This window comes from Centruroides sculpturatus, unplaced genomic scaffold (assembly GCF_000671375.1).
Source record: "Centruroides sculpturatus isolate CEXI.00-Female unplaced genomic scaffold, Cexi_2.0 scaffold978, whole genome shotgun sequence".
Lineage (NCBI taxonomy): Eukaryota > Metazoa > Arthropoda > Arachnida > Scorpiones > Buthidae > Centruroides > Centruroides sculpturatus.
In genome coordinates, this window is record NW_019385151.1 from 143,220 (window position 1) to 160,932 (window position 17,713).

Here is a 17,713-nt window from a genome sequence, read left to right on the forward strand (position 1 = left end):
TTGGAAGATACCATTTTGGATGGTGTTCATGAAATGTATGACTACTGGATGGATCACCCTGTCCACATAGTGGCGGACGGTCATTGTGCCTTCAACAACCACCAACTCGGTCCTGCTCTCGTAACTGATTGCCTCCCAAACCATGACACCAGGAGTTGGACCTGAGTAACACTCTGAAATTACAGCAGGGTGGACTCTTTCTCCAACACGCCGGCGGACATGTTGCTGACTTTCATGTTGGCCTAAACAGAATCGGGATTCATCACTAAACACAACTGTACACCATTCGTGTGTCCAATTACGTCTAGCGGCACACCACGTTAGCTATTGTTGGCGATGAAAGTCATGTTCCCTAACAGTTCACAACTTATAAACTAAACACTATAGCAATTTTGCATAACAAATGTCTCCATAATTTCCATACCACTGTATGTACTTCACTTAATTTTTTATCATTCAATACCCTTCAAAAAAAGATTCTTTTGCCCCAATTTCATATATCTTCGACTATACTGAGTGGGTGTAACAGTTTCAATTTCCGCCAGTGTATAACAAATTTTACAATACTATATACAAAATTATGATTATACTAACAGATGAGTCCGGCGTTGCTCAGGCAAGTAAGTTACTTCTCATTATAATGGAGAATTAACCCTATTTGAATAAAATGAGAATTAAAAAGATTAAAAAAGCATTAATATGAGTGCTTTTTTAACGGTTTTTTAATGATCGAAATTCTTTAAATCTTTGTGATGTCGAAATCAAATGCTGTGTTATCGAAATGCAAATAGAATTAAGGAGTGACTCGAAAAGTTTGTTATCCATATAAATAAAAATGTAAATGTTCGTTTGTTCAAAATTTTAAATCTCCGAAAGTTCTTAACCGATTGCTTTGAAGTTTTGACACAACGTTGCAATCGAATACGCGCGTTTTTATATTGTACTAGCTGTACCCGGCCACGCGTTGCTGTGGCTCAAAATGTATCTATTATAAATGTATAACACTACCCGCGGGAGAGAATTTCGGAAAAAATTTTTATTAATGTCTATTTATTTATCTTAGTGTCACATTTATCACTTCTTAATGTACACGTAATTCCCCCCGCGGGGGAGAGGAACAAAATTAAGGCTTACCGTGAAGAACTCGGCTTTTATTACAATGAGATTTTTTGCGTTTTTGATTGTATAAATACGAGTATAAATAATATAAATATTTTATATTATTTATACTAGTACGATTTCAAAACTATTATCTGTAATAATTTGACTCTGACTTAACGGATATTTCGATATTATTGACGATAAAAGTTTAAAATCATCGATTTCCCCTTCCATTTCTTTTTTTTCTTTTTAACTGTTTCCGCCCTGTGGGCACTAAGTGGGCCTCTTTATGCAAGTCCATTATGGGTTCGGCCAGGTCCACAATGGGGCTGCCGGGTGGTGAGGGACGGGGTCCAACATATCCGAACGGACCACCCCCCGAAAAATTCCTGGGTTTTTTTCGACCCGTTCGGATTCGAGCCCGGGTCCCCCAGAGCGGTAGGCTGCCACCTTGACCACTCTGCCATCCGGCCGCTTACCCGTCCATTATTTTTATTTGACGGAGTCGAATTGTTAGGACCACGTGGCGTGAAAATTTTTGTCAAGGTCCTAGTAGCGCTAATTCGTGTGGGATTACCTTACAATACAGTATCGGGCTACAGACAAAATAATTCGAAAAATTAATTTTAATTCCGTACATTACATAGGTTACGATGATACACTACCGGATGAACGTAAGATCGATACTGTAACGAGAGTGTAATGACGTCACTCCGAGAAGTATACGATTGCACGTGGATTAACTAGGGAGAAGGATAGTGTATTTTGATAAATAGGAAAAATCTCCGGGTGAAATGCGAGTAGAGAAGTGTTACTTCTGTTCTTCTCCTATGTATCCCGGACACGGGATACAATTCGTACGAAACGATTGTAAGGTAAGTCGTTTATTCCAGTCGGATTAGGTCGAAAGGTGGAAATGTTCCTACGATTTTCGGAAATATTACGAAAACTTCATTTAATCCGATTATATTTATGTTTATGTTTCTCGTAGTCGCTTCTTTTATTCTAAGTCGATGTACAGTATTATAAATTATCGGATTTCTTACGTCGCGACGTATTGTTTCTCACCGGCTCTCGCCGCCATATTGTTTTTCCAAGTTTTCTGTTCGAGTAGGTTACCTACCGGTACGAAACATAGGTGGCGCGAGAAGTCTGAAATATTGAAATTTTAATGTAAAATTAATCGTATTTATAAATAATCGTTGGTAAAAGTTATACAGTCGATCCCCCTATAACACTGTTGATTTTTCCGTTTTATATGAATTTCATGTTGTACGAGTCACTTAGATTTTATAAATACGTGAGCTGTTCACAGCCCGACACACGTATTTGTAAAATCTAAGCGACTCGTACAACATGGAATTCATATAAAACGGAATTATCAACAGTGTTATAGGGGGGTCGACTGGTGGTTGTATTATTAGTGGGCGAGTGGTCTCCGTTGCCACTCATAGCAGTGACCAGACCCTAAACACTGGGAAGTTCGGTCGTGGGTTCGCGCCACGATCGGACAGGCTGGCTGCTTGGAGTTTTCCGGGTTTTCTCCTTTCCAATAACGACTGAATAGGAGGCCAGTTCCCCATAAAAGTCCTCCCGGAAGGCATTATTTCCCGCGCGCGCATATAGGCCATTCGGATACGGCTGGCTAATCGGTCGCATAGCGATCATAAACACGTCTAGTTGGAGAAAGAGCCTATATAGAGCTAAAATCTCCATATAAACAACACCTGAGAAGAAGAAGAAGTTATATTATTATTATTATTATTAAAACTTTTACTGAAGCAGCGTATACGTGCTAACGGAGAAGAGTGTCGCTTGATGCGAAAGCGTTGAAATGGCGACGACGAGCAAGAGAAAAGGCGTGCGATGTGGCCGTGATTTGTTCTATGCTTCCTAGTTATTGAATTTGGAAGATCCCTAGAAATCAAAAATGGTGGGAAGAGTGTGTTCCTACAATGGACGAAGTAAGTTAGCGTGAAAACTTTAGAGTTTTAAAGAAACGTTTAATTTCTTATGTGCTGCATTACCTGAAATGAAAAGAAATAATACTCGCTTGAGACGATGTATTTCTACAGATACAAGAGCAGCGATTGCTCTTTGTACGTTGGCATTGTTGTCTGAATATAGGACTATTTCGCATCTGTTAGATGTAGGAAAATCTATTGTTTGTAAATTTGTTAGACTTTTGTAATGCGGTTATAAATAATTTAATGTCTACCACTATTCAGTTTCCGCAGACTAGAAATGAAATTGAATTAAAAATTCGTGATTTTTACGATATTTGGAATTTTCCACGATGCTTCGGATCAATTGATGGAACACACATTCCTATTTCACCATCAAAAAAAAATACTGCATTGACTATTATAATTATAAAGGATGGTATTCTGTGGTCCTCCTTGTTGTTTCGGATGCCAAATATATGTTTACGCTAGCTGTTAACCGTGAATTTGCCCGCACAGATTTTGCAAGCAAACCCCATTTATGTTCAGTATTTCGACAACCATAGTAATTGTTATATAACACCTACCGCCGAGAATGATGAGAATTGCCGAGAATCAAACGAACTGTTTTCAGTTTGATCAATTTTCTGGAACGTTTACAATCATTCTATAATCGAATCAATATGCAATAACAAATTCAAATTTAAAACGGTTCGAACATATGGTTAAAAAATCAAAATATATAAAAATATTTATAACAATGTCTGAAATGTTATCAATTTAATGAAAACTAAACGTAGTTGAAAACAAAAAATTGCATCTAAAATAGTACAGTCGAAGCCGTTCTTCGGGTTAAGCCTTAATCCTTTCCCTCTCCCCCGTGTGGGAATTTCAAAAAATCCCTTCTTAGTGTGCATTTCCATGAGGAACCCTCACCCTAACTGTGTACCAAATTTCACCTCTAGGTTCAGCGGTTTGCTCAGGGCAATGTTGAATCAATCACTGTCAGTCAGTCAGGACAAGTAATTTTATATATTTAGATATATAAATGTAGGATCGCCTGAAAGAAATAATGATGTACATATTTAAAAAAATTCTCACTCTCTTTTAACATGCTTACAAAATATAACTCTTAGAATTAGGGGAAAGATTTGATGGAGTTGTGCCACCTTTAATTATTGGTGACTCTGCTTTTCCTTTACAGCCAACTTTAATGAAACCGTTTCCAAATAAAACAGAGAATGAAATAGAAAAAACATTGAATTTTAGATTATCTAGAGCTCGACGAGTAGTGGAAAATGCCTTTGGAAGATTTAAAACAAGATTTCGAAGACTTTCCAAACGAATGGATAATAGGATTGATATATCAAAACAAATTATTAAAACTTGTTGTATAATATATAATTTGTGTGAAAAGAGAAATGATCCAGTAGAGAAAACGGCTTAATGAAATAAATCAGCCTGATAGTTCATCAGAGAGAATTTGTGTCATAGGGATAAACAACAAAAAAGCTATTTCAATTAGAAATGCTATTGCAAGAAGTTTTAAGGATGAAGATTAAGATTATAAGGGATTTAAATTAAGTTCTCAAAACAACGTTTACTACAGGACAATACTCAGAAGTTAACTAGTATATAGTTGTAGTTTAAATTCTGACATTGCTAATATTAAATAATGTAAAAAAATTATTCTTTTTTAAACAAGTTGTTGAAAATCAGGAGATGAGAGTATATAAATTTTATAACAAACATTAAGTTGAAATAAATTAGTTCAACTGAAAATTTGTCAAGTGTTTGTATTTTTATTTTATTTTATTTTTTATTTCTCAAAAGACACTGTGGCCAGGTTGGCCTTTTTCAAGCATCTTACAGTAAAACAACAAAACCAACACAAAACAAAACAAAAACAGGACGCGAACTGAGAAAGAAAATTAATTAACAACAAATATCATTGCATCTTAAGTTTTTTCCGTTTTTTTAGATTTTTTCTGAAGATTTCATAACTTGATATGTTATGCAAATCGTTGCACAGACTATTCCAATAGAAGATTAATTGAAAGATCGGTGCAGATTTCCCCACCTCTAGTTTAACAGTTGGGAGACTAAATTCATGATTTAAACGAGTATCTCGCGTTGATCTGAGACATTCACCTATACCAATTCCGAGAAAGCCGTTTTTGTTTTTCCTTTTATGTATTTGAAGCTTTCCAATAGAATCTGTTTCTTGTAAATTTCATTAATCTTGTCAATATTATCGGTTAATTATTATTATTTTTGAAATTGTAAGTTTCTTGTGCTGGAAATTTTACAATTCTGTTTTATTATCTATATTTTTGTTGTTAAATTATTAGTGTAATGATCTTTAAATTTAAAATTATCAAAAATTGGTGTAAAGTAATTTGAATATACAAATGAAATCATTCTCATTTCTCTTAAATTCCTAACAATTCTGAAAAGTAGTAAAATGTTGATTATTTATACTTTTGAGATGCACTGTATGGCAATTCTCTGATGGCAATCAGGCAGATTTAATGGTGAGTGCAGAGGGTCCCATAAAATCCCAACTTAATACTTTTTTCTAATGACACCAAGTTTGGTTTCATATGTGCAATGGAGAATTTATATATTTTCTTACCCTACAATTATACATACATGTTTACAATTGGTGATAAAATTTGAATATAATATATGATGTATTCAAAATTTTATTGAAAATATAACATTAATAGTACATAATATTTTCTATTTATTTAAAAATATGGTTATGTATTTTATTTTCCCTACCCCTCTCTCTTTTTAAAGAAGCCCAATATTTTCTTCTGCACCTGTGGCCTCAACCTTAATACACCTCCGATGGCAATTACCTATCTTGACAATAAGACCTAACTGTTGTATTGAAATAGGACAGAAGTGATAGCTTGATTATTTGTTTTTGCTTTGAAATTACTTGAAAACTAACTGAACCTTGTTATTGATCAAAAATGATGATTGACAAATCTAAACTTGCATTTGTTTTGTCGTAGAGAACTATTGTCTACGTACAAAGTCTTATATTGAATGGCCCATTTAGCATTGATCATTCCACTTCAATGTGTTTTAAGTCAAACTTGTTTTGTGATTTATTTTTGAAATTGCAGACATTATGAACCATTGTGGTTTATTGGATGTTTTTACATTTTCTTTTGCATCTGGCTGCCATAACAATTAACTGTAATCTGGTCTACTTTTTATTTGTCTGTCCCAGAATTACTTTACTTAAAGGATCAAAGTCTAAACTCTTCTTTTTAAGACAATCATGTAAATTAGCGTTATTATTTGAGAGATAATCAAATACAATAATAAAATTTGTATCTTTATCTTTAGTAAACTATTTGATTTAAAGACTGTCATGTATTAGTTAATGATTTGTTTTTGTTTCATTCGTTTGCAAAAAGAAAGTTTAGAAATTTTTCTTCAGATTTTCAGATTCTGCAGGTCAAAATGTCACAAACTTTTCAAGAGGAAGCGGAACCCGCGCAAGACCAGGTGGACAAAAGCCTTCAGGAAGGCCGCTGGCAAGGAACTGACCGTCGATCCGGCCTTCGAATTCGAGAAGAGAAGAAACATTCCGACAAAATATAATAGAGAACTCTGGCAGACCACACGTAAGTTATTTATCTCTAAACTAGTGGTTATAAATAGTTCTTAAAGTAATAAGAAAAATGTGCCTTTTCAGTGAAGACGATGAAAAGAATCGAAGAAATTAAAGAGAGAAGAGAAGGACAATTTATATTGAACAGGTTTGATTATATAAATGTTCACGTGTATACATATAAATCCTGCAGGAGGGGTGGTCATATGCAGATAGCTGCATCTTTCTTCTTCCTGTCAATTTTCTTTCTATACTGTCTTTGAGTTAAATTCTCTTTTGTGTATGTCCTGCTCATTCTTTTTGGTTTCTTTTCCATTAGGCTCGAGAAGAAAATGTCTCTAAACTCTTATATTCTACAATGGTTTTCACATGCCATCTTGCTCTACAGTATTCAAATGTTTGGATAATTAACATGCTTAGGGAATATATTTTATTTTAACTTCAATATTAATTCATAACAGCAAGCCTTTAAGATGAAATCTTGTATGCAGTTACACCCTGAATTTTCCTAGGCAAAAACTAAAGTATAATTTGTTAAGGCAAATGCTTTCTGTAATTATTTTAATAAGTTCTAACAGAATTTTATGTTAAATGAGTTTAACATAATTCCGCAGAAATTATATAGGGATGTCTTAGTGTTGCAAATTACACTAATTCTAAAAAGTAAAAGAAGTTTTTTGTTTTACAATTATTTTTACCAAATAAGACCAGGGTATGGAGGATTTTGACTACTTAGCAGGTTCACTGTAATTTATCATTTCTCAAACACACAGGAAAATGATAGATTCTGAGCCCTTAAAGTATCAAAAATAAAGCACTAAACTCATTTAGTATTTAATGTTTTTAAAGCATGTTTCAACTAAACAAAGCAAAAAATAATAATCAAACATTCTTACTACACCTGATATGTTTAAACCTATACATCATGGGTATAGGTTTAAATGTATCAGGTGGTTGAGTGTCTTGGGAGTTTGCACGTTGTGGGCATTGAATGCGTCCCCAGCCAGCATTGTAATAACCATCAATGGTTATATTGTTAGCTTATTATAAGCTGGAAGAGGAGATCGGACCGAAGGTCTGGTAGCGTAATTGGCAACACATCTGCACGGTAAGCAGGATTTGTGGGTTCCAGTCCTGCTTCAGGCCAATTCTTCCAGTAAATCTAAAATTATTATTTAAATTTAATTAAATTATAATCGTTAAATGTATCAAGAGATGGTGCCTAACACCTAACTCTATTGCCAAATTGTCTATTAAATTATTAGTATTATAGCCATTTCTAGCTCGATAATATTCAGCTTTGGTTGATGTATAGGTCAAAAAATAATATTTAATTTTAAGTGTTAAACAAAAATTTAGATGCTAAAATATTAAAAACGTTAAATCTGGTAACTTGCTGATGCTTACCAAATGCATGTAACAGTTGTGGTAGAATTAAGAGATTTGTAAAGTATTATGTATTTTAAGAAAACAGTAAAAAAAAAATGTATTCTTAAATAGATATTTGTTGCAGTAGAGGGTATCATTCATTTGGGAGAAGTTTTATGTTAATTCCTTACACGATTCATATTAGTTTAAATAATGTTCTTTTCTCATTGTATTAAAGCAGTTAAATTCTTGTTTCAAAATCAGATTGCAGAAAGGAAAGGCTCTGGCAAAAGAGAAAGATCTGAAGATAATTCAGAGAGACATGGCTTTGATTAAATCACCAGCGGCAGGTGAGTATATAAATCTTTTTAATTTTTCGCAATTATTTAGTTACATTCGGCTCACTCCATTTTCTTCTCAGCTACGGTCGCGGTCGCGCAGATGGAAGTGGTGGAAGAAAGAAAGGAAACTCAGATGGAAGAAAACTGACTTGTATAATAGAAACAAAAATAAAAATAAATATCTTAGATTTTAGGATTTTATTTACATTCTAAATATTTTAAACATTCTGGTAAAATTTCCAGTTTTTCACAAATCCATAAAAAATGGGATGGAGGTGGTGCAGTGACGACCAGATCTTTTCCCGAATCGTATCCTTGGAGAAAGATTGAATTTAGATGGAGCATGACGGGTATTGCCTCATTACTCGTACCGCAGGGAAGGTAAAGTTTCTGACAGATGTTGTCGGGTAAACTCTACTTAAAAAAAAAAAAAGTAGATGTACAATACAATGGGACTAATATCGGTTTGGATTTATGTTTACCTTGGCGCCGTATGTCGTGCTTGTTTCGACAGATTTACCGAGTACCATACCAACTCGTCTTCCAAAAAACACATCTCCGAGTACATAAGAACCTCTCGTCGTCATGTATACTTTCAAAAAATGTGATTTTACTAAAATTGGAAAAAAAAGTTATATAGCTATAAATTTAATTTTTATAACTATTAATGATCAAATTACATATTTAGTTAATAAATATTTATAATTTCAAATGCCAGCCCAATAATCCCACCTTATTCCGATTTAATTCATAGATATTATGTATTACATGACTAAAATGGACTTGGTTGTTTATGTTTCAATCAGGTACATGTAAATCTCATTTATTGGCAAGTTGTTCTTATTATTGTGAGAATCCATCTACATTTGCCAATTAAACTGTATAGAATTTTCATAATCTATGAGAGACTTCTATGTTTTTGATTACTGCAGATATTTAATACTTAAATCTTCCAAAACTGGGTTTAAAAACAACAAAAGCTGGCAAATTTGCAAACAATGGTTTATAAAATACAGTAGAACCCCAATTATCCGAGGCAAACATCTAAGTGAACATGTCACTTATTTTATGAATTATAAGCAAATTTAAAATGGTAAAAGATAATTTTGTGCCAGTATGTTATCTGTTACTAGTTTAAAAGTGATATACCATAGAAATCTCTTATATTTGTAATTCTTAATCCAAAATGGCTATGGCCATAAGTTTTATTCAAGTTTTCAGTTATCTGAACTACCTTGGACAATCGGGGTTCTACCATACCGTTAAAACATAAAGTAATGGAATGATGACTTCAAAAGATTATTAATTATTATTCCATTATTCCAGTTTGGATAAACTTTGACATTTTCATACATGTAAATCTCTTATTGATACATTTCTATGCCATTTTGAAAAGGAGTCATAGTTGATCAAAAATAAAGTTTTAATAATTTGTCTCCAATTTTAACAAAAGCATAAAAGTCCTTCGAAATGGCCACCTTTTTATTTCTTCATGCTCTAGAATAATTGACGTAGGAAACACGTGTTTTGTATGTCAATTCATCAAATACGGCTACCAAAGGGATGCGATTCGCTCTAGAAAAAACCATACAATAACCCGGCCCTTTCAGGCTACTCAGTTGTGGAATGTTTAAAAATTTCCTTAAAAACACTTTCCAAAACCAGAAGGAAACAAAATGACACCTATTGTCCCATCCACACTGCATGACCTTTTATCCGTTGAGAGAGGTACTGTTAATATGTAGATTTCAAGCTGTCTCCCGGACATAAATTCTTGTAAAATACTTTCAAATTATACAGTGTAATTCTATATATTCATCAAGGTTTCCATGTTCTATAATTTTCCAACCAAAAACAAGATACACTTTCATATTCTAATAAGCAGTTTCCATGGAAACTTTGACAATAATTTAGAATCACCTTGTCAAATACAGTGTTCCTGTGTGGAAAATATATTGGTGCCTAGTGCAACACCAGATCAAGTCAACATTACAATATAAAAATGGATTTGTTTTCTAGCAAAACATAAATTTTGTAATAATAATACTGTAATTTCAAGTTAAATAAGACACATTGTCCAACCTAATAAATGTTAATTGAAGATTTCTTATTTTTGATAAAGATAGCATTGCTTGAAAATAATATAAAATTCTCAAATTGGGAAAGTACAATGTAATCCTCTCAAAGAAAAGCAATTTTTAAAACAAGTGCAAATGTTTTCACCCATGTTGTTTGCCTGATGATGCCCATTCAACATGGGTGAAAACATTTGCTGGTTTATAAGTTTTCATGGTTTTTAATTCTAATTTAACCAGTTGTAAAGTAGCAGTTATTGTTCTAACAAAGAATTTAAATTTTATAATAATGTATTTAATTTCACACTTGTAAGATCTTTAACATTTTGCAAGGTTTCTGACTTCTCAAGTATTATGTAAATTAAGGTAATATTCTCTTAATATGAGTGTTATTATTTTAGGAAATTACAGTGATGATAAGAATTTCCCTCTCATATAGTAGGGTGTCCATTTACTTTTTACCTAAATTCAAATATATAAGTTAGAGCTGCCATTATAATTCACTTAATATTTTAATTTTATATCATCTATCATTTATACTCCAACATACAAATCTTAATAAGTAATATACTGATCCAATGGAAACAACGGCTCCGACTGTAGTTTGAAATCTGGTGGCACCATTCAATTATGCCCCATTTGTTGATAATTCTCTCCAAAGCAGTCCGAAAATCCTCATCTACTTGGATTCTGGGTTATCCAATTTACAGTTTATTTCAACAATGGTCCATGCAAAGCACAAACTATAAGTTTAATTTAACATGTTGCAGTAACACAAATTGATAAACATTATTAAGTATCAGCTAGGTACCATTCGCAAATTTGAACAGCTTTATTTATATCATGCAACAACCAACATGGCATGTATCTAAGATATTCCACTTATTGTATATAAGTGAATGCAACAAGTTGAAAATGATGCACTGCCATCTAAAGAGCAAACTGTTAATGTATCTTCTAAATGTGGGAGAACTTGATAATTGGGCAAATTTATAATTTTATTTGTCAATGTCTTTCAACAATTATATTAATTCAAAATTAATAAAAGTATAATGTTTACTATTGTTTACATTTACCTCTGCCTCTAAAAATATTCAAATAGTAAGAAACTTACCCGACGACACTGCTAATTTTACCAAGCTGCAAGATAATTCTTTGTTACTCTCCAACAAAGAACACTCCACAATAACTGGTTTCACTAATTTTTTTTTGATTTGATTGGCAGAAATCTCTCTCACAATCACTGGCTGCAATGATAAATTTAAAATTAACAGAAAATAAGCAATAAGTCTACAAATTGTTTAACCTATGAATACATAAATATTTATATTACAACAAAGTATTTTCAAACAAAAATTATTCTAATGATATAATGCAGAATTCTGAAAATTATCATTATCTTACAGCCCCACGCTGGCAAATAATGTCATACTGACCACGGTGCATTAAACGATAATACATCTCCAAACAGTAGAATACATGTGAGAAAGTACAGTCAGTCAAATTAATTTTTATTTGAGACCTGACACTACTAGGTAGGCACAGTCAGGTAAGATGTACAGTACAGTACGTTACATTGTAGGATACATGCAGATCATATAAAATAATCATAAAGATAATAAATTCCTTTTGTCAGATTTTCTACCAAATACTACTGGAAGATTAAACAAAGCACTTTAGCAATTCTGCAAGTCAGATTTGATGACACTGCAAGCCAACAATGCTTGTTAATATCCTGAAGTGTGTCACAAGAAACACTTAAATAAGTTTACAATCTGCTTTATGGTTATCTATATTCCTTTTCAATATTGAAATATTAAGAGTGCAAATGGATGACAACGCTATCTGCCACCAAACTAAAGCCCGCAAGGTCAGTTCATCCGGCCTGTTCCACACTGTGCCACAAATAAGCTAATATATAATTATTTATATGCAAATATCAAAGATTGTAGATAAACTTACTAAGTAGAAAAAATTAAGTTAAGAAAAAAATGCCAAAATTGGTCCAATCTGGTTTTTGCATCTGACAGTAATATAATATTTAGGAAAATCAGTGAAATAAAAACTGCTACTTATTACAGTTTGTAAACAAATTTTGCCTGTACAGAATGATTTGGGATATTTTTATATAAACTGTTGCCTTAATTTTCTGTGATTCTATGCACAGAAAGCTAGAACTTCTGTAAATAAGTTTTAAAACTTATTTAATTTTCTGTAGTTTATCTTCTTTATGTAAGTTTACACTATGAAAACTTATTGTTCTATAGTGTAAGCATAGGCATTTAATTTAAACAACAATATAAGCTAATAATATACAGTATATGAAAGTTGGCGATGCATGATGAAATGACAATGGCTTGCGGAATCAAGTCTACCTCACAGTACTAACAAATTGAGTAAACTTTCATTTCATTGCTCAAGTTAACAGTATATAAACTAATAAATAAGTTTTTTAAAATATTTTAATAAAATATTTATTATTATTAAATTTTCAAAAATATCATACCTGTTTTATATCATTGATTATACTCAATTTTATTCCTACTTTTTCCCTCACGGTTTCTGTAGTCGGACAACCTACAGTCAAAGCCCTGCAACAGAAAAGGGAAAATATATTTTCCATTATAAACTATAAAATTTAATTTTAAATAATTATCATGTAAATTAAATGTATCCTGAATGTTATTTATGAAAGTCAAAAAGTAAGTTTCGTTTTTTATTTTGACTGTAAATAAGTTAGCCATTCCATATTCCCACATTTTAACATATCTGTCTGTTTTTCAAAATAACTGCCTTGTCTATTCAGATGCTTTACTATAGCAGTAGAAACACGAATCCTGAAGTTGTAGTCAATGTTTTATTTCTTCTTGTATATCTTCGTCTGATTAAAAGCATGTGACTTGTCACTAGAAGTCTGCCTCATCATCAGAGGGAATGCTACTGTTGTATGATAATGCGTGGTTGCAAACTGCTTGCGATGCCAAATCTCCTAAACACTCTGCACTGAAAATCCTTCCTATATTTCAGATTTGGTACCGACACCCTTCCTTCGTTGTTCAAACTAGACCAAACTTCAAATGTTGGCAATGTCTAATGATATATCTTTCTATAACTGAGGCTTTGATTCCTTAATCTATTGTTACAATAAACAAAGCAATTACTTTGAAAAATAAACTGACTGTCTTGTATCTGTTCCATATTTAATTGTAATTTTTTTACATTAAAAATAAAAAAATCAGGAATTTTACATTGTAACATTCCATTGTACATACAAACATTATTAATACACATATATATATATATTAATATAGATAATTGTTCTTACCAGTATATAAGATGTGGTATGTTTTTAGATTTTCCTCTTATAAAAGCTTTTGTAACTTTTTCCGTGACCTTATCACTTGATGACAATAATAATATTCCACTAGAATACCTAATAAATTTTTTAATTTGTTAGAAAATAACTAAATTGTTAAAGATACATTTTTGTTTCAGAAATTCTTTGAAAAGAGAAAATATTCTTAAAAAATATTAATACAATTCAATTTTATCTGATACACCATGATCCTGATTTACAACTACTAGATATACGACAACTTGTAAAATGAAATTGTAACAAGGTCTTCGTACTGTCGGGTCATCCACATGCAGTCAGTTTAACGATTCTTGGGCAATTGGGGCCAATGGGCCAAACGCACCCTGAACTTACCCATACCCAGTTTGACGGTAGTTTAGTTTCACCGTACAGACACTTACGTCGATAATATTTCTGGTTTACTTTTTGAAATGTTTTTACTCTACAATTATTTGTTAATTACAGTTAATAAATATCTTCTAGGAATATAAATTTTCTTTTAAACAAATAAAAATATAGCATGACACTTACTTCTCCGTTGACTTAATTATTTCTAGTTGTTTTACTTCGAGTTCCTTTTCAAGTAAAGGCAAACATTCTTCTATACTTAATGAAAAATTACCATTGAAGGGAGTAATCACAGTCGGTATCATTTTATCTTCTATAATGGCAAAAAAACAATCAACAATTCTATTAATTAATTGTATAAAAATTTCTGGAAATCGTTTTGCAAAAGTTCAAGAGAAAGAAAAGTACATTATTAATGTGATACCAGTTTATTTATAAACTATTTTTGATATAGTTTTAAATATACTGAATATATTATCAGTACTGCATAGATACCGACACTATTGTCATCTCCTGTCGTTACCATCGAGAACTGAAAAGCCCGAAATTACTAGGATTAAAGTGAAATTTTTCATAATAATAATAATAAAACTCTTTTTTCACTACCCAACATCTGTGCTAATAAGGAAAAAGTTTAAACTGTGAAACATACCTTTAACTTTATAAACAGGAATTCCATAAAATTTGTTAATTGCAATTAAACCATCTATTAAAATATAAATTAAAATATTTAATTATTGAAATAAATATTTAAATTGGCTTTAAATAATTTCAATAAAAATAAGAATACTTTTATTAACTACAAGTACCAAATTTGGGCTTAATGGAAAACAGTTTGACATTATAATTAAAATATTAAATAAATAATTTATCTCCTCATAGTGTTCACCAGATGGAAAGAATTAAGAAAGGAAGAATATATTTATCATATATTTAACTTGATTATTTCTTTTGATAAACACCCTGCCCGGTAAATGGATTAATACAACCGGATAAGTGAACCAATGACATAGTCCATTTCAAACAAAATGGGCTATGTCGTCTGTCTGCTTCCAAATGTATCGAAGCCACTATTGGGCAACTTGCCCAATATATTCTAAATGCAAATTATAAGAAACTCCAATATTAATACAATAATTACGATAATGAAATATACTAAACTATAAAAAATTTACACTCCAAAATACATTTATAATTGGTAATAAGGATTAGAAAATATATACTTTATCTGGAAAAAAGTCAACTTTTTATATAGACTTCCATTATATTTAATTTCATTCCTTAAAAATTTGTAAATAATATAAGTAATTTTATTTTAGTTTATTTTAATTACATTAATTTTGAAAGTATTTAATTTAAATATTTAAAAATAAATAAAAATAAATATAGAATGGTTAAAAAATAAACTCTTTCTAATCACCACCGAAAATCGAACAGATACTTATCTATTGAGAATGTTCACAGAAAAATGGATAAATAATACAATTTGAAAAATCATTCTGTAAATATTGTAATTTGCAAAAAATGTTTGTAATTGCACTACAGTTTAGTAGTAAAACTATGGCTCTTCTAGACTCTTACTACAGTACCCATATGCTTATAAAATCTGTATATAAACATACACATATGTGATATTTTTGTAAGTTTTTCTGAATGTTATGTAGCATGATATTCATACAAACTACAAGCATAACACAACTTAATCTCGAACGGGCAACCAAAATCTAAAGGCACGTTTTGAAGACAAAGGCTTAACAAGTGGGTCGTAAAGTACCGATAAAACAACAGCGATATTTACCACAGAACAGTGATAATTATAGTATTTTATATAATATAAAATACCATTCCAATAGAAGACGTGGATCGGCAAATTTCCAATAGCCAATACATAGACATATCCTGGCAAAATTTGGCACTTCTGCATTACGATTAGTGCAAGGGAAACATGCTTTGCCTTCTATTATAACTAATTTTTTATTTTAAAATTAAACAAAAATATAATACTTACCTTTATTATAAACAATATTTTCACACAGACTCTGGACGAACCGACTTCTCGACTTCCACGGATGAATTCTTTTACTCAGTTCTTTAATTGCACAGGCCATCGAGCAAATAAGTAGGCGGTAGCTTTTGTCTCGAACACTTTCGTTTACTATTCCCTTAAAGAAATACAACCAAAATAAATAAAATCAGAAATAATCACGCAATACCAAATAATCAAATTTAATAATATGAAATGGATGCATTGAGAAGACTGTGCAGAATATCAAAAAGAGAAAGAATAACTAATGAAAGAATCAAAGACCTAATGGGATCGAAGGAGACGGTTTTGGAAGAAATAAAGAGGAAACAACTTATTTGGTTTGGACATGTGAAAAGAATGAGTGACAAGAGACTCCCGAAAATGTGAATGGAATACAATCCACAAAAAAAGGAAAAAGAGAGGAAGACCCAGACAAACTCGGTACGACGGAGTAAAGTTAGTATGTAGCGGAAAAAGTACGAAAGGGTTATGGCATATTGATAGAGAGAGATGGAGAGGGTTCCTGGAGATCGGAAGGCGACGTCAGATGCCATAAACCAAATATAGATAGATAATACAAAATAACTCCAAGTTCTTTAAAAATATAAAAATGACAAAAATCTGTTCTGTGGATGTTCACTGTAATAAGTTTACCCCGAGCACTTTTGGGAAGCCGTGCCGGTCATCGGGACACACGCAAGCAAATCAGCTCGGTACGATCGTCGACGGTCTCGGTGCGTACGACGACCAGACATTACATAAATAAACGTCGGCAGTTCGGCTACGGGCCGATTCGCTCACGTATTTCTCGACGACGAGCTCGGTTGCCCAAAACCGCTCAAAGAAACACTATTATTAAAACAAACTTTTATTATCATTATACTTTTTTAAAAGAAGTATTCTTTACATTTAGCACGATAGTTTTAAATACCCAATTATAAATTTTCCCTTTTAATTAATTAATGTCCAATCTGCAGCGTCTTGAAACAAACGCATCCTATTTCTCGCAACTCGTCGTTTTCCATTCGTTAACACACACCATACCATTATTTTTAATTCTTACGTTACGTTATTCGTTTTATATTTTTTCATTTACAGTCTCATTCTGCAGTACGGTTTAGTTTAGTTTAATCATTTTTATTTAAAATATTTATTTAAATGACCGAGAAATTATAAATTCTTTTTATCTTTTTGAAATCATCATAAACCGACGAGCGAGTCAAACGAGCAGATTTCGAAGGGTTAACACACGGCACTCACGCTTCATTTCGGTGTTTTCTTTCTACGAATACGGCCTACGACCATAGCGTAAAGCTAACGGTAGAGGTAAAATTTTGTCTCCTCTCGGCTTTTCGAACAAATTCGCCGGCAATATCTTCGTATCTAAAGTAAGTTAACCGTTAGCGTTACGCGAAAGCATAAACTCACCGACAACAAATCTTATTTCTAAAATTCGACACAACACGATTTACATCGCTCCGTTCCCACGTGTTTTGAATTCGTTCGCGCCATCTACAAACATTAA

The 17,713-nt window shown here is 32.1% G+C and overlaps 2 protein-coding genes across 4 annotated transcripts; one reads left to right on the forward strand and one right to left on the reverse strand.

Moving 5' to 3' along the window:
• The first annotated feature begins 1,776 nt into the window (after positions 1-1,776).
• Positions 1,777-8,577, forward strand: LOC111635506 (probable ribosome biogenesis protein RLP24). The gene is made up of 5 exons (XM_023380480.1): positions 1,777-1,976; positions 6,502-6,688; positions 6,760-6,823; positions 8,308-8,393; positions 8,465-8,577. Exons 1-5 carry the CDS (start codon positions 1,896-1,898, stop codon positions 8,530-8,532), a joined length of 486 nt encoding a protein of 161 aa, XP_023236248.1. The 5' UTR covers positions 1,777-1,895; the 3' UTR covers positions 8,533-8,577.
• On the reverse strand, positions 8,516-17,690 carry LOC111635505 (mitochondrial mRNA pseudouridine synthase RPUSD3-like). 3 transcript variants are annotated; one of them, XM_023380478.1, is made up of 9 exons: positions 17,449-17,605; positions 16,171-16,324; positions 14,815-14,868; positions 14,346-14,475; positions 13,785-13,892; positions 12,966-13,050; positions 11,574-11,706; positions 8,867-8,997; positions 8,516-8,798 (listed from the first exon to the last, which is right to left on the reverse strand). In XM_023380478.1, exons 2-9 carry the CDS (start codon positions 16,268-16,270, stop codon positions 8,583-8,585), a joined length of 957 nt encoding a protein of 318 aa, XP_023236246.1. In that variant the 5' UTR covers positions 16,271-16,324; positions 17,449-17,605; the 3' UTR covers positions 8,516-8,582. The 3 variants fall into 3 exon arrangements, with proteins under 3 accessions (XP_023236246.1, XP_023236245.1, XP_023236247.1); XM_023380477.1 differs by lacking the exon at positions 17,449-17,605 and adding an exon at positions 17,617-17,690 and having other exon boundaries at positions 8,517-8,798; XM_023380479.1 differs by lacking the exon at positions 17,449-17,605 and adding an exon at positions 17,617-17,690 and having other exon boundaries at positions 8,665-8,801.
• Positions 17,691-17,713: the final 23 nt, after the last annotated feature.